This window comes from Gopherus flavomarginatus, chromosome 5 (assembly GCF_025201925.1).
Source record: "Gopherus flavomarginatus isolate rGopFla2 chromosome 5, rGopFla2.mat.asm, whole genome shotgun sequence".
Taxonomy (NCBI): Eukaryota; Metazoa; Chordata; order Testudines; family Testudinidae; genus Gopherus; species Gopherus flavomarginatus.
The window spans coordinates 89,185,327-89,210,527 of record NC_066621.1 but is presented as its reverse complement, the minus strand read 5'-3'; the positions used below and the strand labels follow the sequence as shown (position 1 = coordinate 89,210,527).

The 25,201-nt window shown below is 44.0% G+C and overlaps 1 protein-coding gene across 24 annotated transcripts in view; it reads right to left on the bottom strand.

Moving 5' to 3' along the window:
* The window catches only part of GPHN (gephyrin), a 596,340-nt gene that overhangs the window by 305,975 nt on the left and 265,164 nt on the right, over positions 1-25,201 (bottom strand). For 22 of the 24 annotated variants that reach the window (XM_050953500.1, XM_050953497.1, XM_050953498.1 and 19 more), the window contains one exon: positions 11,154-11,211. The exons of 1 other annotated variant lie outside the window; for it this stretch is intronic. Coding sequence is in view for 19 of the 23 variants with exons in the window: in XM_050953477.1 (XP_050809434.1) it covers positions 11,154-11,211 (58 nt within the window). In the remaining 4 variants the exon portion in view is untranslated. Of the gene's footprint in view, positions 1-5,418; positions 5,468-11,153; positions 11,212-25,201 lie in introns of those variants that run through there. One more of the 24 variants, XM_050953488.1, reaches the window with a different exon arrangement.

Sequence of the window (25,201 nt, the reverse complement as noted above, 5' to 3'; positions counted from 1 at the left end):
TTGAATAGTGAAGGAATTAGTTGAAGCAGTTTGGAGAGCTATGATTGTGTATGACAAGAGTTGCATTTGTACTCCAAAGGCTAAAGTATGGATCATTTCGGCACTGAGTTTTGTAAGTTGAGTCCACAGAGGTGTACAAGGATGCCATGGGGATTGTCAGCAGTCTGGCTGGATATGTGATAGTGATCTCCAGGGCTTACTGAGGGGGTAGTGAAAGGAATGTTTCAGAAGGAATCCTTTGGCTAAGAGAGAAAGGGAGGTAACATTTAGCAAGTCTATCATGGTTTGAGTGGAGGAGGATCAATGCTTGAGTGAAGGCAGCTCTTGTTTGCTACACCTGACGTAAACTTGAGTTTCACTGTAGAAAAAGAATGTTAGACTTTGTCCTACAGTGTTCATATGTTCTGTTTCCATGGTGTTTTATAGCATGTGTGAGGGTAGTGTGCTAACACTGGGGCACTGCTCAAAGATGGCAGAGTTAAAATACCTTGAGGGGGTAGCATATATTTTAACATTGATTTTTTGGCTTTCATAGGTTTATGTTTGTATTACCTTAATTCTTGAGTGCCTTCGTTTTCAGTGGTTTAAGTTTAGCCACTCTCCATGTTCTGGAAGAGCACAAGCAACTACTGGGCAATCTTAACTCTGTGTTAAAGTTTTCGTATCAGAGGGGTAGCCGTGTCAGTCTATATCCACACAAACAATGAGGACTCTGGTGGCACCTTAAAAACTAACAGATTTATTTGGGCATAAGCTTTCGTGGGTAAAGAAACCACTTCTTCAGATGCATGAAGTGAAAATTACAGATACAGGCATAAATATATTGCACAAAAAGAGAAGGGAGTTACCATACAAATGGAGAATCAGTGATAACAAGCAGCAAAGAATCCTGTGGCACCTTATAGACTAACAGACGTTTTGGAGCATGAGTTTTCGTGGGTGAATACCCACTTCGTCAGATGCACTACATGCATCTGAGGAAGTGGGTATTCACCCACGAAAGCTCATGCTCCAAAACGTCTGTTAGTCTATAAGGTACCACAGGATTCTTTGCTGCTTTTACAGATCCAGACTAACACGGCTACCCCTCTGATAAGTGATAACAAGGCCAATTCAGTTAGGGTGGATGTGGTCCACTCCCAATAATTGATGAGGAGGTGTATCAAGAGAGAGAAAAATGCTTTTGTAGTGAGCCAGCCATTCCCAGTCCCTATTCAAGCCCAAATTAATGGTGTTAAGTTTGCAAAAGCCAGTAGGAGAACACTTCAATCTCCCTGGACATTTGCAAACTTAACACCATTAATTTGGACTTGAATAGGGACTGAGAGTGGCTGGCTTACTAAAAAGCAATTTTCCCGCTCTCCTCTTGGGTGAATACCATCTGGTCCCGGTGACTTATTACTGTTTAGTTTATCATTTTGTTCTAAAACCTCTTCTAATGACACCTCAATCTGGGGCAGTTCCTCAGATCTGTCACCTAAAAAGAATGGGTCAGGTTTGGGAATTTCCCTCACATCCTCAGCTGTGAAGACCGATGCTAGGAATTCATTTAGTTTCTCTGCAATGGCCTTATCGTCTTTGAGTGCTCCTTTAGCATCTCAATAGCCCAGTGGCCATACCAGTTGTTTAGCAGGCTTCCTGCTTCTGATGTACTTAAACATGTTTTTGCTATTACTCTATGAGTCTTTGGCTAACTGTTCTTCAAATTCTCTTTTGGCCTTCCTCTATGGACTCACTACCTTGCCCAAAATCTCTTCTATGCAGTTTTATTCCCAAACTTAAACCAACAAACAGTTTCTCCTTTCACCCATTGTATCTCAGGCTTTTACTGCCTCCACTCCCAGGTCTTTGGCAGTCTTGCCTCTCTCTGAGCCAGTTCTTTCTTGCAGCCTGTCCTCTCTCACTCAAACTCCATTTAATGCCTCAGGTCCAGCCCTGCCCCTACCTGGCCCAAGTGGGAGCACAGAGGAGCTGGAGCTACTTAAGTAACAGGGGCCAGACACCCTGTGACAGAATTGTAAATGTATTATTGCTAAAACTGATTCTACAACACAGAACAGACCAGCAACTTTGTAGACTTAGAATGTAAATAGTGCACACCACGTGAATAGTTTTTTCCACTTCCAAAATGAAAATACCAAACTTTTTTTTTTGGCAGGGGAAGGGCTGAGTGGATATTTAAATATATATAACACATATAAGGGAAAAACCTAAGACCAGCAAACATTAGCCAATGAAATTAAAGCAATTTGAATGAATTAATCCATCACAAACTTCATTCCAGGAGATGAGAGAGTCCAATCTAATATCATCACTGTCTCTTTTTGTGGAACATGATTAAACGAAAATCTGCTAAAACTGATATTTTTTATTAATTTTTATTTATTCTTGAGAAGTTAAAGGATAATCCTGTTCTGCAGAAGGGTTTTCTCATTTTTTTATTCTAAGTGCTGGACAAACAGGTAAATAATCTTGGCTGATAGAAGAAATTGGGATTTGAGAGAAGCTAGCACATTTTAAATAAAATATTATGGTTTTTTTTAATCTACCTTGAAGAAAATTGCATAATACATACTGCTGCTGGCAAAGCAAAATTAACTGAACCATGTTTGATTGTATTACAATTGAAATCTGATAACTGACAGTCAACTAAAGTTATAAATGTGTTTCCAAACAGAACAATCCAAGCCTATTGAAGCTGATGATTTCAGGGAAGGAATCAGCACACATTCTCTCCCAGGAATACTAAAAGTACTTTTAGAAGGAGCATTTTCATGCTGTCATTCCATTACATACTGAATGAGGTAGGCCTTCATAAAATGATATATACAGGAACCCTGTGCTAAACAATAAGCTATTTCCTTAATAAGTCTGCTCCTTCCTATGGTCCCATATAGCATTAGCATGCAGCAAACTGAATTTGCATAACCTATTTAATGGATTGATAATTATGTGCACTTTTCTACTGATAGGGTGAGCAGATTTTACTCTTTTAACTGGTTTGCATATTATATATATAAAACATTACTCATACAGGTTTAATAGGTACTTGTCAGACATGTTTCACCTGAATACCTTTCCCAGACCTGAAGAAGAGCTCTGGGTAGCTCAAAAGCTTGTCTCTTTCCCCAACAGAGGGTGGTCCAATCAAATATATTACCTCATCCACCTTGTCCTGGGACCAACACGCCTACAACAACACTGCAAACAATAAATCATCTATCATGTTCAAGTTCCTTCCTCTCCCAATACAGTAGGAAGCAGACATTAGAGATTTTGGTTATCTCTATGTTAACTGCCATAGCCTTGTGGTTCCTTCTCCCAGAGAAGCAATTTGGAGTTTTATTGCTGCTGAACCTCAAAATTAACAGATTAGGTATGGTCTACCCTGAGATTTCAACAGCAAATCAAAAACCTCAAACACATAGGCTCAACTTGCCTGATTTATTGACTGCTTACTTTGTGTGCTTAGACTTACAACTTTCCATTTACATTGTGAACATGCAGGGATGACATCTTGTTCTCTGACCAAGAGAGCGGAAGGCTGGAATCCCACTGTTGTGTCAGTGACCTGGTTCTTTCCTGACCAATAATGTAGGCTGTGACTGCAGTATTATCAATCATCACCAACATATTCCTGTAGTGCATCGATGCAGTCAGCTCCCTGAGGGCCATACTAATGATTTATACTGTCTGCTTTCTAATTTGACCAGATCCCTTGAACCTGAGCTCCCTTGTATAGGTTCTCCAGCCAGATTGATATATGTTGTAAACACAATTCTCTCTGAGGGCTTGTCTACATCAGAAAGTTGCAGCGCTGGTGAGGGAGTTACAGCGCTGCAACTTAGGAGGTGTACACATCTGCAGGGCACCACCAGCGCTGCAACTCCCTGTTTGCAGCGCTGGCCGTACTCCCGTTTTGTCTCGGGTGTAGAGGATCCAGCGCTGGTGATCCAGCGCTGGTAATCAAATATAGACACTTACCAGCGCTTTTCTTGACCTCCGTGGAATAAGCAGGTATCCCAGCATACCTGAGGAAGCCTCTGGTAATCAAGCTGGTCTCCTTCCCCGGTTTGCTCTCGCGTTCCCCGAACCCCGAGCAAGCAGGTCTCCTTCCCTGAGGTTTGCTGGGTGGTTCCGGGAACGCGAGAGCAAACCGGGAAAGGAGACCAGCTTCGCCGCGGTTTGCTCTCGCGTTCCCCGAACCCCGAGCAAGCAGGTCTCCTTCCCTGAGGTTTGCTGGGTGGTTCCGGGAACGCGAGAGCAAACCGGGAAAGGAGACCAGCTTCGCCGCGGTTTGCTCTCGCGTTCCCCGAACCCCGAGCAAGCAGGTCTCCTTCCCTGAGGTTTGCTGGGTGGTTCCGGGAACGCGAGAGCAAACCGGGAAAGGAGACCAGCTTCGCCGCGGTTTGCTCTCGCGTTCCCCGAACCCCGAGCAAGCAGGTCTCCTTCCCTGAGGTTTGCTGGGTGGTTCCGGGAACGCGAGAGCAAACCGGGAAAGGAGACCAGCTTCGCCGCGGTTTGCTCTCACGTTCCCCGGAACCACCCTGCAAACCGCAGGGAAGGAGACCTGCTTGTTCGGGGGTTCGGGGAACGAGAGAGCAAACCGGGAAAGGAGACCAGCTTCGCCGCGGTTTGCTCTCGCGTTTCCCGGAACCACCCAGCAAACCGCAGGGAAGGAGACCTGCTTGTTCGGGGAACGCGAGAGCAAACCGCGGCGAAGCTGGTCTCCTTTCCCGGATTTGCTCTCGCGTTCCCCGAACCACCCAGGAAACCGCAGGGAAGGAGACCTGCTTGTTCGGGGGTTCGGGGAACGAGAGAGCAAACCGGGAAAGAAGACCAGCTTCGCCGCGGTTTGCTCTCGCGTTCCCGGAACCTCCCTTGAAGCCGCCCAACAGCGCTGCAGTGTGGCCACATCTAACACCACTTGCAGCGCTGGTTGCTGTAAGTGTGGCCACTCTGCAGCGCTGGCCCTATACAGCTGTACTAATACAGCTGTAACAACCAGCGCTGCAAAATTTTAGATGTAGACATGGCCTGAGTCAGATCTTTGGATCAGAGAGTTGTGCAGAGCCCCTTCCTTTACACTAGCACCCTGGAGTAGATACAAAGTCTGGGGGCCCCTGCTATTCCTCTTGCTGCCTCCAACTGGTAGATGTGCTCCTCAGAGCCTATCAGTTACCATCCTCCTTTCTTCCCAGGGCCTTTCCAGCCCTACTGGGGGCATGGTGGGGCCTGGAGGAAGGCAGAGCTGGTAGCTAACGTGGCAGATCATTCCCCTCCCACAGGTGCCCTCCAATCATGCCCCCTCACTGACACCTCTTTCTTAAGAAACAAGGGAAATTAACTGCCCAAAAACATGGTTAATGCAGGTCTTCTTTGCACCTTTGCCAGTATAGTTATGCCAGCTAGATTCACCTCTGCTTAGTACCCTCTTCAACTCAAGAAGCATACTTCAGATTCCTGCTGGCACTGCCAGTCTGATATGCCTTCTCTGGCTTGTCAGATTGGGTTTATATCTGCTGGTGAAAAACAACATCACTCATTAGACTGCATCACGGGCTGATGAACCACCTGTGGTTCATTAATTTTATACCAGTGTAACTACACTGATTTCATTGGGGTTGCTCCTGATTTACATTGCTACAAGTGAGGAGAGAATCAGGCATAGGCATCAACTCAGGGGGTGCTCCAGCTCTCAAGCACTCATGAAAAAAAATAGTGGGGGTGGTCAAAACCCACCAGTCACAGCTGTTCAGCTGGGTCACTGTCCAGCTGTTCGGCAACTGGCATGGGATCTCGGAGAAGAGGGCAGAGTAGGGCGGGGCCTTGGGACAGAATAGGGTGGAGCACCCACCGGGAAAAATAAAAGTCAGCGACTATGGGCATAGGCCCTGAGCAAGAAGCACACTGTTTGAAGCCCAGTGACTGGTGCATACCTTCGTGCTGTCAGCAGACACTCCCCAAAAGGGGGAAAACAACAAATCCAATTTTTTAAAAATATAACTAAAACTTACTAATTTAACTACCAAACTAGCTCTATTATGATTAGATACAATATTATACAAAAGCTGAAAGAAAAAGCTGTTCTTGTGTTGAACGGTTCCAAATGACCATCCCGGGTAGTGACTAGGGGTTATGCTGCCCTTTGGTGTGCCATGGTGTGGAGCAGCAGAGGGAGCTCAAGACAACCACGAAGTATCTCTGAGGGAAATAATTTCTGACAGCTGTGTTATGGACACAGACACTAAGAGTGGAATACACATACGCAATCATTCAAAGACAGTTTTTGGCCAGTTTCCTTATATATATATATATCCTTATACCTCTCTCATTCCACCCTGATAACATTCTCAAGTGCTTCACAGAAAGTGAAACACAGTTTCAGCTTCGACTGTGAAGGAAAATATTTCCATTTAGTCTTCTTAACTTTCCTGTACTCTTCCTCACATGACTCCTTCTTAGGAGGGTTGTCTGGGGGAAGGTCCAGTTATTACTATTCAAAATACTGTGGAGCAAGAAGATTGACTTTGGTCTCCTCTCCTAGTGATAATATACATTGGAAGGAGTCAAAAGACTGCTGTCTAGGTCTTCTGGGTATTTTTTCCTCTTTTGCTGAACACTGCATGCATTAAGAAACAAATTGGTGGAGAACCATAATAGGATGACTGAAGGAAGAATCACTCCCTATGACATGTTTCTTTTTCTCCTAGATATTAGAGCTCTGTGTATTTCTTTTGAGATCTGTTTTTCCTTCGCTCCTCTGACAGAATAGCTGATATGTTGTAGTGTTGCTGGTAGGAGAAATCTGATGATTTTTCCCCATCTTGAACAAGGGTAAAATGAGATTATTGTCTGCTTTCAGATTCTTTTTTTCCATCCTTTAGATCAGTGGTTCTCAACTTATTACACATTGTGGGCCGCAGGGGCTGGGTGGCAGGGCAGCAGCAGCCTGGACCCCGACCCTGGAATCCCTCTGTGTAGGGCCAGCCGGCTGGCTGCCCACCCCAGACTTCTGCCACGCGGCTGCCCTGGACCTCGTGGGGCCACCAAGTTTCCCCAGGCCCCCCATACATACACACTCACAGAAGGAAGCACAAATATGTATGCAAGCCAGGGGTGGAACCAGCCTCATCCTGGTGGGGGGCTGAGGTGGGCCTTAGCCCTCTCCCCTGTGGTCCTGCCTCTGCTCCTCTTTTCCCCCCAAGATTCAGCCCCCTGGCCCTGTCGGACGCTGGAAGACGGGGCCAGGTAAGAGCTGCCCAGGCAGAGGATCGGGCTCCAGGGCCAGCAGAGCCTTCGGGGAGCAGTGACCACAGGGGCGGGGGGGGGGGAGGGGGAGACAGACAGGAGCCTGGGCTAGAGTGGGTCAGTCTGGGCCACTGTGGGGATCCCCAGACCCACCACCTGCACTGGGTGGCACGCCTCAGCAGGCAGGAACACAGAACAGGGGCTAGCACCTTGCCCCCCCCCCCCCCCACCTAGGCTTACTTCTCTGTTGCTGCTGGAGCTGGGCACCTGGCCAGCAGCTGCCACTCTTTCCATTCCACCTTCAGAGCTGGGTGGCTGGAGAGTGGCAGCTGCTATGGGGTGGCTACAGGGGGACCAAGGCAAATTTTGGGGTGGCTATAGCCCTCGCAACCCCCTCTCCACCCCCGAGTGCCACTCCAATGCAGACACACACAGTACATGGGAACTCAAATTATACACACTAAGAGAGATGGGTATACAGCAGTGATTCTCAAACTTTTGTACTGGTGACCCCTTTCACATAGAAAGCCTCTGAGTGCGACCCCCTTTATGAATTAAAAACACCTTTTTATATATTTAACACCATTATAAATGCTGCAGGCAAAGTGGGGTTTGTGGTGGAGGCTGACAGTTCGTGACTCCCCACGCAATTGCCTTGCGACCCCGAGGGATCCCGACCCCTCTGTTTGAGAATCTCTGGTATATAGCATATAACATACACACTGTACACACATAAAGTATATGCACACACTAGATGGCCATTCACATACATGCCCACACAAGAGGATATGCAGCATAAATGCACTGTAAACACTCAAGATCAGGCACATAATACACAAACTATAAGCACACATGGGTACACAGTGAGCACAAACTTCATACATACACACTTTGTGAATTCTTTTACACTTCTACCATATTAACGCTTCTAGGAACATGTATTATTACTAATCTCATAAAAATACTTTTCAACATTGAGGATAATCAAGGTGGAGATGGCTTCTCTTCCTCCATGAAGTCAGTGACATAGTGGAGGTCACTGTTTACCATATCTGATAGTCAAGTTATATTAATTCAAAAGTCAATAGGATGGTATTTTCCCCACAAACTACTTTGAGCTGTGTAAGAGGTCAACCTAACACTTATACTGGAAAACCTGGAGAAGCTTTCAAGCTTGAGGCACACCTTCTGTAAGTTATGTCCCCAATTTTCTTCTTCATTTTTCATAATTAGTATTGTTACTGAGAAAACCAGCTTCTTTTGCCCATCAGGGAGCAGGGATCACTCTATAAAGCTAGGAAAGGGCAATCTGATTATTATTCAATTGCCCATCCTTCCCCCATCCCAGAACAGTCAATGGAAAACCATCAAAACACCTGCAAACAATCAAAACCACTTGGAGATAAAAAAAGGAACTTTAGAGCAGACAAGGAATCACCCAATCTATGAATAAAGACAAAGGACTATTTCAGCATAACAGAGCAGAGAGAGGCACTCTGGATCTGTTCACTGATAGACAGCCTTTTGAGCAGGGGTGTTTTTTCATGAAAGATTGGAGCCTGGTTTCTCTGAAGTCAGCCAGCTCTGAACTTTGGGGGGGAAGCTACTTTATTATATAGGAAAGGTAAATATTCATAAGTGTGGCCCTAGTTCATGTGTTCTTATTTTGTTTTGTATTGTAACCACTTGTTTCCATCACTCTCTCTTGTTTCTAGTGGAATCGCTACTCTTTCTTAAATAAACTTTCCTTTTATTTCTTTACAGTTGTTGTGTGTTATACAGGAGGAGTGATTTAAGGTAAATATGGTAAAATGGAGTTACACTGCTTTTAGGATTTCTGTGAGTATTCAGTGTCAGAGGTTGGAAATCACAGGGGACTGATTTGAGGGGACTTGGGGACTGAGTTCACCTCTTGTTAACCTGCAAGGCAAAGAAAGGGCTGGCATAGCCCACAAGAGAGTGCTTAAGTGGCTGAAAAGCTGGTGGTTTTAGGGAGTCTACACCCAGTTATCCCTCAAGCAGGGATAGCAAGGGATGTCACAGACCCAAGTACTTGGAAAACCATCACAACTCTTTATATGTTTAATCATTTCTTTTTTTTTGTTCATCCTCTTATCTTTCTCCTGTTCTCTTCTCCCATTACCCTCTGTTCTCTGTCTCCTTTTATAAGAGGACTTCAGAGAGAATAAACTTCCTCTCTTTACTGCAAGAACACTCAGGCTATCAGTTTCAATGCTGATAGTGAACCGGTGAAAGAAAAGCGCTGATTTATGTACCCACTTCCACAGGCATCAGAGTGTTTACATTTGTAGCACTTCCATCACCACTGAGAGCAGCGCATTGAGGATAGCTATACCACAGTGCAGCCCTCTCCATTTTGACAATAGGTCTTGTGGGAAGGGGTGGGGGTGATCGTTTATTTTAATTATTTAATGGTAGTGGATGTCAAGATTCAAAATTAAAGCTTCATAGCCATTAAAACAGAAACTGTCAACATCGCATGTCAAAATATACAAAATAAATATCCTTAAATCAAACTCTAATAAGTTCTCAAGCTGCATTTTTCTCACCTTTCCAATCTGTAAATTTTGATTATCAATGGTAATATTTTTCTTTGGTTTGGGTGTGTACAGTGAAATCAATGCTTACCGAATTTACTGATAAAAATCTAATCCTTCCAAGCCTAAATATTTCTAAAATGTTAAAAAAATTAGGCCAACATTTTCAAAGTCAGATGTCTAAAGTTAGGCTCCGGAATCTGTAAACATAAATGGCGTGAATTATATAGGTGCTATAGCTAAGCATCAACACATCCTGCTAAAATCAATGAGAGCTGAAGGTGCTTAGCACCTTTCAAAACCAGGTCAGTTCTATTAAGGCGCCTAAATATGGATTTCAGAACCTAACTTTAGGCAGTCATGCTTTAAAATCCTGGCCACAAACTATAAAGCCTGTTGGGGGGGGGGGGGCCAGGCCCCAAATAATTGATAATAAGACACGGGGTTAAAAGTTTATATTCTCAGGCCTGCCATTGCCCTCGAAGTACCCCTTAGATGAATCAAAATGTTCCTTTAAAGCTAGCAAGAGTACATGCAATCATTTATCATTTTCTTTTGTTCTTTTGTTTATGGTATTAAATGCAATCGAGCAAAGGGGGGGGGGCTTTGTAGAGTGGGTAAAGGATATAGTTTAATTAAAGGATCCGGTACTCAATGAATTGTAAATGATGAATTATGGTACCTGTAAGCATCTGTGTAAACAAGTGGGGTATATAAGCTGGGGAAAAGGATAGTGATGTGTGCATGATCTGAGATTCTATATCTCCTTGCACCTTATTTGACTCAAATAAAGATACTTGCTTCTCCACTCCGGTGTGGTCATTGGGGATACGCACACCGGGCAAACGAACCCCCAACTGTTGCACCCCCTGCAACAAGCCTGATTAAAATTGTTGTACTATAAAATACCCCAATCAGTTTAAATAAAGGTATCAAGTCAGAAATTAGAAGGGAAAAACCTTATTGAGTTTTTTAGATTCCGTCAGGTTGATTTTGCCCTGTGGCAATATAGCTAGATGAATATAGCAAATAGCAAATATAATCTGTCATGCTCAGTGACAAAAAAGGACTTTAAAATGTATAAAAAGGACAAAAATGCATTTTTATTTTCATGCTGTTTTTAATTTCAGAGACTGCTCCAAATGGCAGTCAGGTCATCTATTCAATATTTAAAATTATTTTTTACCATTTCCAGTATTTATCAGGTAGGGTATTAAGAGAAGGCCATACACACACTGTGCATTCCAAAGCACAAAAGCAGGGAGAAGGCTTTTTCATGTAACACCTTAGGAATTCTCCCCAGCAAAACACTTCCAATGTTGAAAGACAATAGTAATACTGTACCTTGATTTCTTCAATTTCATCTGGCACTATCTTGTATGCAGATATAGTCCCACCCAACCTGAAATTGGGAGAAGAAAATATTCTCATAACCAGTATCACAAAGCATGGAATGTTCTTCATGTTGTCACTGTTATTTCTCAGTATATTAGTTCTGAATGTTAACTTGGTATTTGAGCAGTTCAGAAAACGTTTCTTTCATTAACCAAATAAAAACCTTTAAGTAGTTAAAATGAGCATCAGAAATAAGGTGTGCTTGGCCAGCCTTAGAGGTAAGATTTGGTCAACCAAGCAGGAATTACCATCATTAGGGCTTTATTCTTTACTTCAACTGTCATTAATTACCAGATTCTACAATTTTTTTTAAATTATAAAATAATAAAATATAATACACCCTGAGGAGTTGGCAAACTAATTTCAAACCAGACCTAAAAACGGGGGTAACAAGCTAGTAGGGAGGGAGGACCTAGGAGATATCAACAGGAACATGCAGTTGTTCAGCAAAGGGAAGTGGCGCAGCACGATGGAGCAGATTTTTGGGGTGTAAAAATAGCTAAACAGAATGGACAAGTAGAAGATCTAAGGCTATGTTTTAGTCACAGATATTTTTAGCAAAAGTCATGGACAGGTCATGGGCAGTAAACAAAAATTCACTGCCTGTGACCTGTCCATATATACTATATACGGTACTATTACTATATATCCCTGACTAAAACTTGGGAGGAGGGGAGACAGCTCGGGGGGGAGGGGGTGCAGACCAGAGGGGGCTGCAGGTGCTTGGGGTGGGGTGCGCTGCAGGTGCTCGGGGTGGAGGATGCGCCACGGGTGCTCACGGTGGGGAGGGCAACCTGAGGGGCACCACGGGTTCTTGGGGAGTGGGAGGGGAGTTTGGTGGGGCTGGGACAGGTTCCCTACCTGGCTCCTGGGAAGTGGCAACCTCCAGCCCCAAGCTCTATGTGTTGCCTCTGCCCTGCCCCAAACCCCAGTTCTGCAGCTCCCATTTGCTGGGAACCACGGCCAATGGGAGCGGCAGGCGCAGTGTCTGTGGGCTGAGGCAGCACATGGAGCTAGGAGCTGAGGGAAGGGAGTTCCTGTCGTCCATCCAGGAAGCCCCGCACAGGTAAGCATTACCCCAATCTCCAGTTCTGAGCCTCCCCACACCTAAACTCCTGCTGCTGGGGGGGCTCGAGACTGCCCCAGCAGCAGCCAGTGTGACTACTCAGACAGCCCCTGGGCCAGGCACACCGGCCGCTGCAGAAGTCACGGAAAGTCATGGAATCCATGACTTCCGTAACCTCCATGACAAACACGGAGCCTTACTAATTAGTAAGTTTCTTATAGGTATTGTGGAAGACATGGATCTTCAGGAGGTATTGAAGAGCCTGATTCAAAGCCCTCTGAAGTTGGAAAGACAACCACTGACTTCACTGGACTTTGGCTGGTATCCCATATGAAGAGAGAGGGTAGCGGCTTTATGGACCAACTCAGGAAAGGCATTTCATATACAGGGACCAACATGGAAGAAAGTCTAGAGATAATTGTGAAGAAAGAGACAAACAGAACAACTCATTCCTCATAGACCATCAAGAACTACTGGATTGTAAAGCCTAAAGAAGGTAAAAACTTCTGGCTGCTACAACTCTGAGCTAGATTTGAAAAAGCAAACAAATATTGAACATGCCACAAAAAAGCCCCTCAGCCATACACTCCTAAGGTAGCATTGTTTTGTGATGGCACTTCCGTGTTGATGTACATTACCAAATATGTGAGGCGGCGGTAGAGATTCATTTTGCTCCACATACCTAGCATACAATTTGGCAGTAAAGGAGTTATAGCAATTCATTTAATTTAAACGCCATGGTCATGTAGTTATGTTTTTTTTAATAGTTCACATTTTTAAAAATCCTCCAAAGTTTGAAATCTCCACTTAGAAAATTGGAAATTAAATTTCATCTCCTTAATGATTCTGTGATTTCTTTTATAACTACTTATTTGGGAAGCTTTAATAGATCTACATGTAAATATTAAAAATGAAAAAATTAATAATTACAACACTGAACTTATCATTTTGTTTAGAGAAATATCATACAGTAATATAATCAAAACATTTCTCTATTTAGCAGGGCCTTCCAATATTACAGAATGACCCTCTTTACATCAGCTGGGAATGTTGTTTTTGGTTATTTTATTAAATGGAATGAAACTATTGACTCTACTCATATTTCTCAAACCAGGGGTATCTATCAAATGTTAATATTCAAAAAAATTGCACAGGTCTGCTGTTTTTCAGGAGAAGATATTTTGAGTATTGAATAAATGGTAACCAAAGACCTGAGTATCTATTTGTCCTTTATTTTGCTGGGTACATAAATGTTGTGGCTTTGTTGTTTTTTTTAAAACAACATGTCCACCGCATATACATACAATCTTTTTTTCACAACAATTTCTCCAATATTTATCCTCATTCAGTCTCTATTTTTTAACTAGACTGGTATGAGGCACCACTGAAAAAAATATGTTAAAGAAATTTTATTTTGTTATACTACAAACTAAGGTTGATGGTCCTCATTTCCAGATCAAAGCCCATTTCTCTGGCATAATTTGCCTATCCAAATTCTTTCCCACCATATCATGCATTGCCATTTTTTTAAAAAAAGAAAGTTGTCTGGAAAGATTGATATGTTGGTTTTAACTTTTGTGTTACTTAATCAAAGCTTCTATTAAAAATATCACTCTGTATAAAAGATACTTTTTAAAAAAGTTGAGAAACATCATGCCTAAGTAGAAGGTACTGGTACAAGAGGAGAGCGAGCCAGTTATAGTTTTAGTTTCTAAATAAATTAGAAGTTTCTTTGGTAAACAGCTGGCCAACTGTATGTAGTCTATGGCTTTCCCTACCCAAAGCCCCTCGAGTAGCCTTTGCAAAGGATGTGGATTTGAAGAATGTATACTGCAAGACCTTACTGTCATTTGCTGCTCCTGTTGAAGCAATGGGACTAAAACTCACAATAATAAGTACTGAGGCTGGTGGTATGCATTTGCAGGATTAGGTCTCTACTTTACAGGCACTGATATTCTCCCCCAAGGACATGCTACCCTGGTTCTGTTCCTATCATGAAGCACCATCACTGATAATGACAGTACAGCTCTAGGAATATAATTAATTAATATTCCCCCTGCTGGCTCAGCTGTAGAACAGAACTAATTATTTTCTAGGTCCCACAGAAGTGAAACCCATTTAGAAAAAAATGTAATGACAAAGCAGTGGAGAATTATCAAATATTTATACAGTTAAATTCTCTCTCTCTTACTTGGCAGAGATGTTTTTTTCTTTCAGCTAGAAAGATATATATGCAGTTAAAATATAATGAAATAGAGCTTTAATTTATTATACATTTGCTTTTTTAATAAAAACATTTTTTTTAAACCAAACAAGATTTGGCTTATGTGTTCTGGCTATACATCTCTCTACAAGCAAGTCACCTTTAAAAATGATTTGTTGCATGTGGAGTGAAAGTGCTTTATGAGAAAGATGTAGGCTATGTCATGGTAGGAAAAATTATTCCTATAATTCACCACTGGTGCACGTTCACTGGTGGTAGCAACAGTGGATACTGAGGCATAGACAGGACACAAGCATTTTCACCATCATGGTATTTAATTTATGAGCAGTTAGATGACATAGAGTATGTCTACACTGAAAAAAAAAAATCGGCTTGCCGTAGGTTGCAGATCCCTGCTACAGCTAAACATGACCAATTCTTTCTGCAAAACATTTCTTAGATATGACCTTTCACAGAATCATAGAATATCAGGGTTGGAAGGGACCTCAGGAGGTCATCTAGTCCAACCCCCTGCTCAAAGCAGGACCCATTCCCAACTAAATCATCCTATCCTATCCATCCACACAGCTAAACTCTATCACATCTTGAATACTGCAACAGCCTTCTCTCTGTGTACGTCTACACTACAGGATTATTCCGATTTTACATAAACCGGTTTTATAAAACAGATTGTATAAAGTCGAGTGCACACGGCCACACTAAGCACATTAATTCGGCGGTGTGCGTCCATGGTCTGAGGCCAGCGTCGATTTCCGGAGCGTTGCACTGTGGGTAGCTATTCCGTAGCTATCCCATAGTTCCCGCAGTCTCCCTCGCCCCTTAGAATTCTGGGTTGAGAGCCCAGTGGCTGATGGGGCAAAAATCATTGTCACGGGTGGTTTTAAAATGTCGTCAGTCATTGCTTCCTCCGGGAAAGCAACGGCAGTCAATCATTTTGCGCCCTTTTTCCCTGGATTGCCCTGGCAGACTCCATAGCATGGCAACCATGGAGCCCATTCAGCTTTTTTTTTTTTTTTTTTTTTTTTACAGTCACCCTATGTGTACTGGATGCCGCGGACAGAGGCGATACTCCAGCGCTACACAGCAGCATTTGTTTGCTTTTGCATGATAGCAGAGATGGTTACTAGTTGTTCTGTACCATCTGCTGCCAGTGTAATTTGGCAATGAGATGATGGTTATCTGTCCTTCTGTACTGTCTGCTGCTATCATGGGTGCCCCCAGCTGAGATCAGCTGGGGGTGCAAAGGCAAAACTAGGAATGACTCCCTGAGTCAATCCCTCCTTTATGGTTTCTAAAAATAGAGTCAGTCCTGCCTAGAATATGTGGCAAGTGTACTAGAGAAGCAGTGTATCAGAGAGCACAGCTGCTCCGTGTCAGATCCTGCAGAAATGACGAGCTACATGCCATTCACAGGGGGTGCCTCTGCAGCAACCCCACCCGTTGCTTCCCTCCTCCCCAAACCTTCCTGGGCTACTGTGGCAGTGTCCCCCCCATTTGTGTCATGAAGTTATAAAGAATGCAGGAATAAGAAACAGTGACTTTTTAGTGAGATAAAATGAGGGGGAGGCAGCCTCCTGGTGCTATGACAGTCCAGGCAGGACATTAAGCGGTGCGGAGGAGAGGAGCCCAGCATGCCACTGCTATGATAGTCCAGGTAGTACACAATCTTTTCTTTACACAAGAAAGGGAGGGGGCTGATGGAGCTCAGACCCCAGTTGCTATGATGAAGACAGTTACGAGCCGTTCTGTCCCATCTACTGGGAATGACTGAGAATCATTCCTATTTTCACCCAGGCGCCCCTGGCCAGCCTCACCTGAAGCCAGCCAGGAGCACTCATAGGTTGATAAGAAGGACAGTTACCAGTCCCTACTGCACCATCTGCCACTGGGGAGGCGAAAGGAGTGGATACTGCTCTTCACTGCTGCAGCATCGCGTCTACCAGCAGCATTCAGTAGACATAGGGTGACACAGAAAGAAGTCAAGAAACAATTTTTTTCCCTTTTCTTTCATGTGTGTGGGGGGGTAAATTGACGAGCTATTCCCTGAACCACGCTGGACAATGTGTTTGAACCTACAGGCATTGGGAGCTCAGCCAAGAATGCAAATACTTTTTGGAGACTGCTGGGGACTGTGGGATAGCTGGAGTCCTCAGTACCCCCTCCCTCCCTCCATGAGCGTCCATTTTAGTCTCTGGCTTCCCGTTACGCTTGTCACGCAGCACTGTGTAGCCTGTAGATTTTTTTTTCAAATGCTTTGGCGTTTCGTCTTCTGTAATGGAGCTTTGATAGAACAGATTTGTTTCCCCATACAGCGATCAGATTCAGTATCTCCCGTATGGTCCATGCTGGAGCTCTTTTTGGATTTGGGACTGCATTGCCACTCGTGCTGATCAGAGCTCCAAGCTGGGCAAACAGGAAATGAAAATCAAAATTTCGCGGGGCTTTTCCTGTTTACCTGGCCACTGCATCCGAGTTGAGATTGCTGTCCAGAGCAGTCACAGTGGTGCACTGTGGGATACCGCCCGGAGGGTAATACCATCGATTTGCGGCCACGCTAACCCTAATCCGATATGGTAATACCGATTTTAGCGCTACTCCTCTCGTCGGGGAGGAGTACAGAAACCGATTTAAAGAGCCCTTTATATCGATATAAAGGGCCTTGCAGTGTGGACGGGTACAGCGTTAAATCGGTTTAACGCTGCTAAAATCGGTTTAAACGCATAGTGTAGACCAAGCCTCTGACTGTGCCAAATACAAACTTGCTCTGCTCTTTTCCATTCAGAATGCTGCTGCAAAGATCATTTTCCTGGTCTGTTGCTTCAACCATAACCATAACCCCTCTATTTCAATCTCTCCACTGGGTCCCCTTTCTCTACTGCACGAAACATAAACTTCTTGTATTTACTTTCAAGGCCTTTCACAGTCTGCCGTTTCTGGAGGTGACTCTCTCCAGGTTATCAGTAAGTCATATAGGAGGTGGGGAATAGTGGAGGGATTTACTCTTTTACTGTACTGTAATGTATCTATTATACAAATAAAGAATTAATTTTGGTTTCCAGGACTGTCTACTTGGCACCTTTCACCAGTGTAAAATTTACATATACAGAAAATTAAAACGGTATCACTAGTGCACTTTCACATAGAGTATGAGTCTCTACTGGGCAAAAGGCAATACGCAATTCTGTGGCCATAGTGACTTTGCTAGAAATGGGCAGAACCAATCATTAAAATTCTGTGCACTTCACACAAGAATAGTAAAAACCTGCGTAGTCTGATCTGATAAGTGCTCCGAACAGGAAGTTAAAGCAGAACAGAAATTGTTCACTTTTATTGGTGTTCGTTTAGCTGTCTTACAAACCTCCCCCAAACAGACAGCCCCACCATGTGAGAATTGGGGGGAAAATGGGGGCTACACAATGTCACACACATACAGACAGAGGATGATTAAAATGTCAAGAGGAGTGATAAGAAAACAGCATGTCTGAAGAACATGAAAAGCAAACCAAGACTGCAGGCCAGCCCAAGAATCTGTGCATCTGATGTGAACGAAATTGAAAGATATGATTTTAAGATTTCTCTGAAGTGCTTTCAACTGTTACTGCCAGCACAACCTCTGTCTGGCAGTGTATTTATATTTTTTAAAACACTAATATTCTGAAAATAAGCCAAAACATGTCAGAATCTCTTTGTATACACTAAATTATTTTCTGTGTAGTTTGCAAGTTAGGATTGTGATGGGCTTTCCCTGTCATTATCACCCTTTTCAAATATCATTTAGAAATACATTTATTCTTCGATGAAATACATATACATTTTTAAACTTCTTAGGTGGCCTTGGACTGAGGCAGTGTTGTTTTGCTTTCATAATCTTAGCTCTGACCAAATATGTCCTTATATGCAGTTCTATGTTTAGGGAGTGTCATGAGAAGCTAAGCTATTGATTCATCTGTTAAACCTTAATAAATGAGTCACGCTGATGCAATGTAGTGTTCTAAAAATAACTGCAGACAGCTTGGCTGCTGTCATTTGCAGAAGTTCTCAGATGCCATTTTAATTAACATTAATCTTTTCTCAGGCAGATCATGCTGTCGAAATGATGCCAAGGCTTTCACTGCTATTAGAAAGCTACATGTCATCAGTGAAATTGTTCTTTCCTCTTTAAAAAAAAACAACAAAAATCCCTCTGCTCATGTTTTTCCAGAGGTATTTTACAATTACATTCATGCTATTTACCAAAAGGGAACTCTCTCTTCTGATGTATTTATCAATGATTCAGACTATTAAAGACCTGAAATGTTATTGGAGAATGAATGTGTGATTGTAAGCAGATCAGAGGACTGGGAATCAGCATTCTTAGGCTTTATTTCCAACTCTAACACTGATTTGTGCAACCTGAGGCAAACTTCCTTAGCCAAATCTTCAAGTCTTGCTGAGCCACGTACAATGCAGGACTTAAGGGGGTTAGGCAGCAAAGGTACCCTAAAAAAAGGAAGCTGTGCTCTTCCCCAATCCTGGGGGCAGAGATTAAAGCAGACTCAGTCTGATCCAATTTATGCAATCATATAAAGGCCCCCTAGTAACTATTAAACCTTCCAGGAATTGTCATAGCACATCGTTTTGGCCATGCCGACTACACAACTGAATGTTGGAAGGTACAGAGCTCATATAGATGGCTATATGCCAAGCCAGAATTTCCCTATGCAAAGGAAATGCCCACCTGCCCTGGGAAGGTAGTTTTACATCCACTTTGAGTTGCAGGATGTATCAGATGCTAAGGATCTTCCCTAGCTTCACTCTCAAATGGCTATAATAATTAGGGATGTGACAACAATTTTTTTCTAATTTTGAGCCCATAGGAACATTTGGGAATCTAAATTAGGTTAAGAAATTAAATGATTTGAAGTTCATGTTCTATCAGTTCCTGTCTGTTGCTGACAATAGCAGATAGAGTTAGCTAGAAAATATGATTTTTTCCCTCATGAATTTTCATGAGAAAAATCATAATTCAAAAGTTTCCAGTTGGGAAAAATGGTTTTCCTTTAAAAACAAATGAAAATTAAGAAAGTGTGGAAAAACCTATATTTTCTCCCACCTTTCTACTGTTTTTCAATTTTTGATCATGGTAAAACAGTAACAACATGTGAAAATGGGTTTCCCCCCACTTTCTGACAGTTTTCCAACTGGAAAAAATGCCAATATTACTTTATGTTACTTTCGCTCACTTAAAGAGAAAGATAAAAGTAAAAGATTCCACATTTTTCTCAGGGAAAAAGAAAAAAAAAAGTTAAAAACAGAACAGGTGGGTATTTTCCCACAATTTCAAAATGGAATAGTTTAAAAGTACTGAAAAGTGATGTTTTCCCTCCCTTCAGAAGGGGAAAGGAACGTTTGATATCTTGCTCTTACTTCCTCCCATAGGGAGAGATCATGGAGATACAATCAACTCCACTTAGTTCCTTCTAACCCTAGAAACCTGTCCATTATACATCTTTGATATCTTCTGCAGTGATGGTGGGAGGCTGATAATAAAATAATAATTGGAGATATACCTATCTCCTAGAACTGGAAGGGACCATGAAAGGTCATTGAGTCCAGCCCCCTGCCTTCACTAGAAGGACCAAGTACTGATTTTTGCCCCAGATCCCTAAGTGGCCCCCTCAAAGATTGAACTCTCAACCCTGGGTTTAACAGGTCAATGCTCAAACCACTGAGCTATCCCTCCCCCTTCTCTACTTTGGGGTAAGAGGCTGCTCCCTCCCTAATCCTGCGTCCTTGGCAAAGATGTCAAGGAGGCCCATTATCCTCCTCCTAATGCAAATAACAATGTATAGGGGGCAGGTCGCCTTTGCTGCCCTGCATTTGGCAGCACTAGGACTAGGAATAACTCTTTCCTGTCTCGCTGCAACAACCCTTTAAGCACATGGACCAGGGAGGACCCAAACTGCACTAAGATAAAAGTCACCTTTACGTGGCTAAGGGAAACCCCACTTCTGTACAGATCTGAGTGTGGTTTTCCTATGTATGGATGATACCAGAGCAGAGTTTTCCTTAAGAGAGGGTTACTCACCTTATGCAGTAACCGAGGTTCTTTAAGATGTGTCCTCGCCATGGGTGCTCCACTGCAGGTGTGGCAGTGCCTTTGTATCTGGAGTCAGAGATCTTCAATAGCAGTGCCCATCGAACCGTACATGCACAGCTCCCCTCCTTCACGCTGTGTGCGGGACGTATAATATAGCACTCTGTGGTCCAACTGCCCTCAGTTCCTTCTCTACCAGAGCTTCATGTTACACTCCGAAGCAGAGGGGAGGACGGCATGTAGTGGAGCACCCATGGGGACACACGTCTCTAAGAACCTCAGTTACTGCACAAGGTAAGTAACCCTCTCCTTCTTTGAGTGGTGTCCCCAAGGGCGCTCCACTGTAGATGACTACAAACAGTGCCCCTAGCTGGAAGGTTGGGATGTCAGAGCTGCTGGTATGACTGAGGATAGGACCTTACGTACAAGGACAGTGTCCGTGGAAGAATCTTGCATGATGGCATAGTGTTGGGTGAATGTATCTGAGGATGCCCAAGTGGCAGCCTTGCATAGATCTATGATGGGAACATTACTGAAGAATGCAATGGAGGTGGAAAGAGCTTGTGTGACGTGTGTCCTGATAGAGGGAGATAGTTGCTTATTGTGAAGTTCATAAGCTAGACACATGCACTGTGAGATACATTTAGAGAGGCATTGTTTCAATAAAGCTGTACCCTTAGACCATTTGGCAGTGGATATAAAGAGACGCAGAGATTTTCCAAATGGCTTGGTTCTATCCCAGTAGAATGATAATGCACATCTCATGTCTAAGGTGTGGAGAGCCACTTAAAACAAAAAATAATTGGAGATATATCTATCCCCTAGAACTGGAAGGGACCACGAAAGGTCATTGAATCCAGCCCCCTGCCTTCACTAGCAGGACCAAGTATTGATTTTTGCCCCAGATTCCTAAGTGGCCCCCTCAAAGATTGAACTCACAACCCTGGGTTTAGCAGGCCAATGCTCAAACCACTGAGCTATCCCTCCCCCGACTTCCTGTTGATTTTTGTGCAGTTTGGGAAAAAGGGAGGGGAGATGTATGGGTTGATTCAGATGGAAGGATGTAATAACTTTGGGCAGAAATTTAGACTGTGGACAAAGAGTTACTTTGTCTCTATAGAACACCATATATGGTGGGTATGCCATAAGGGCTGAGATTTCTCCCACACGTTGTGGGCTACAAGAAAGGCCATTTTCATTGCTAGATGTAGATGAGAACATGTTGTCATTGGTCTGAACAGAGGTCTAGTGAAAGGGAAGAGAACTAGGTTGGAGTTCCAGGGCAGGATAGGGACACGTATGTGTGGGTATAGATTTTGAACACTCTTTAAAAATGCTTAACTAGAGGATGTACGAAAACTGAGCATCCATCCACAGAGTAGTGGAATGCAGTAATTGCACCCAGGTGTACGCACAGAGAACTATTAGTTAATTCATTCTATTTCAGCTGAAGGAGATAGTCCAGTATGAGAAACAATGGGGCATGAGCCGCGTCAACCTGCCTTGCAACACACTAAAGGTGGAACCTGGTCCACTTATGTGCATAGGTTTATCTGGTAGCGTTGCGCCTGCTATTTATTAATATGTGTCTTACTGACTCTGAACAGGCTATTTCCGGACCCCGGAGCCATGAAGGAGACACACTTTTAGGTTGAGCAGTTGCAGATTGGGGTGGCAAATGTGTCCCATGTCTTGTGAGAAGAATCAGGATGTTGGAGCAAGGTTGATAGGTCAACATAGAGTCATGTGAAGCAGGCAAGTGTATCAGATTTGTCGTGGCCATGCTGGGGCTATTAGTATAACCCAAGCATGGTCTTCCTGTATCTTGCATAAGACTCTGAACAGAAGGGGAAAAGGAGGGAAAGCGTAGAGAAGTGGTGCATTCCAGGTTATGAGAAATACATCCCTGAGTGAGCTACGTCCCAGACCTGCTCAGGAGAAAAATTGAGGGCAACGGGTATTGCACTGAGTGGCAAAAAGGTCTATAGTAGGGTGACCCCATTGATGGAATATGAGTTGGAGCACTCTTGTATCTAGCTCCTATTCATGCTTGTGTGAAATAGTCCTGCTCAGGGTAATGTTCAAGGAGATATGCAGCCAACATGGAGATTTTGTTGTGGATACACCAATTCCATAATTTGATTGCTTCTGAGCATAGGGAATGGTATCTCGCTCCTCTCTGCCTGTTGATGTAGTACATGCAAGCGAGACTGTCTGTCATGACTCATAGAGTCTGATGTTTTAAGAGTGGTAAGAAATGAAGGCCAGCATTTCAGACCATCCTCTGTTCTAAGAGGTTGATGCACAGGCTGTATTCGATGGGTGTCCATCTGCCCTGTATGGTGTGTTTGCCGAAGTGTGCTCCCCAGCCAATGAGGGAGGTATCAGTGTTTAGCATCATGATACTTGAGGGCTGGAGAAAGCGGAGTCTGACACAAACATTTTTGGGATGTGTCCACCACAGCAGAGAGTCCTTGATCTGACGTAGCATGGACAGAAGTTTTACTATGCTGTGTTTTGGGGGGAGGTATAAAGTACGAAGCCAGCCCTGAAGACATCCCATATGGAGCCTTGCACGCTTGACAACAAACATAGCTGCAGCCATATATCCCAGGAGGTAGAGATTTGGAGATATGCGTGCTGAGATTTGCGGGCATATTTGAGTGCTGGGTATCAGTTCTGTTCTGGTTCTGACCCTGTGAGGTGAGATAAAAGCCCCTGCTTGTATGGCATCGAGTAGATCACCAATGCACTCTAGCTTCTGCACATGTCACTGTGGATTTTTCAAGGCTGATGAGAAGACCTAATCTTGTGAAGAGAGTCATTGTCGTATGGACCGCTTAGAGCACTCCGGCCTCTGAAGGAGCTTTGACAAGGCAATCGTCTAGGTATGGAAAGATGGTGATGCCTTTTTTCCTTAAGAAGGATACGACCATTCCGAATACCTTGGAAAAAACTCGCAGTGCTGTGGATAGTCCAAAGGGTAGCACCTGGTATTGATAATGGCCATTGCTGATGACAAATCGTAGGAAGCATCTCTCGGCGGGATGGATGGCGATGTGAAAATATGCATCCTGCAGATCGAGGGATGAGAACCAATCCCCCTGTTCCAGTACTGGGATTATGGTGGAGAGAGCAACCATCTTGAACCATTGCAGCTTGACAAACTTATTCCGATAGCAAGGGTCCAGGATAGGATGCCAACCGCCATATTTCTTCTGAATAAGGAAGTAGTGAGAGTAGAAACCATGTCCCCTGTGTTGTAAGGGACAGGTTCTATGGCTCCCAGTTCAAGAAAATGTTTCACCTCCCCATCGAGGACGGAGATGTGAGAGTGGTCCCTGAAGGGAGTGGGGGCGGCAGGGTGGCGTAGTTGGGAAGGGGATAGAATATCCATGATGGACTATTTCCAGGACCCATCTGTCTGAAGCGATGAGCATCCATGATGATAAAAATGGAGCTAGCAGGTTACCAGACTATTGATGTGCTAGAGATGTTACAGATGGCAGAGATAGCAGGTTTGACTGGAGCTGATGAAAGGTTCTCGGGACCTTGACCACACCTTCAAAATTGTTGTTTAGCAGATGTATGAGATGGTGCTCCTTGTGCGGATGGTTGTTTGCACCTGGTGGGGGGTCTTTCGTGACAACGTTGGTTATCAAACAGTTGTTGTGGATAGTATGATTGGGGTCGCAATTGTGGGGGGAAGCTGGTATTTCCATGATTTCTGTTTTGGCTGTGGGGTGTATATTCTGAGAAATCGTAAGGTGCCACGGGAGTCCTTTAAGTAATGTAAGGCATTGTCGGTACATTTGTAGAAGAGTTTTTGTCCCTGAAAAGGCACCTCCATAGAGAATCCCAAAAGGTGTACCAGGATACGCATCTCATTACTACTGAGGTACCAATGGATCGAGCTGCCATGTCTGCTGAATCTAGGGAGGTCTGCAGAGCTGAATGGGTTATTAGGTGGCCTTCAGCTAATAGGGGAAAGAATTGCTCTTTTTTTTTGCCTCTGGTAGGTCTCAAGAACTGCTCAAAACTGGAGGAGCTTTGTTATAGTGGTACTTGGCCATGAGGGCCTCATAATTAGAAATTCAAAATTGGAGGGTAGTGGACAAATAAGATTTCCTGCCAAATAAATAAAACCGCTTAATTTTTTTTTTCACTCTGGCAGACAATCTGGCATCCAAAATACCGTATAAAATATAGCCATATGAAACATCATCTGAAAACAGTCATTCTAGGACAGGGGTTGGCAACCTGCGGCACGCGTGCCAAAGGCAGCACACAAGCCGATTTTTACTAGCACAATACTGCCAGCTGGAGTCCCAGCAGCCTGCCCTGCTCAGCCTGCTGCCGGCCTGGGTGAACTGAACCTCCAGCTGGCAGCACGCAGAGCAGGGCCGGCGGCCAGGACCCCAGCTGGCAGGAGCCGGCTGCTCAGCCTGCCGCCGGTCTGCGGTTCTGTCCGCTGGCCGTGCTCAGCCCACTGACGGTCTGGAGTTTGGGCCGCTGGCCCCTTGCCAGCCAGGTCTTGGCCTCCAGCCCCACTCAACCCACTGCCAGCCTGAGTGAATGGAACCCCCGGCCAGCATAGGCTGAGCGGGGCCGGCGGCCAGGACCCTGGCTGG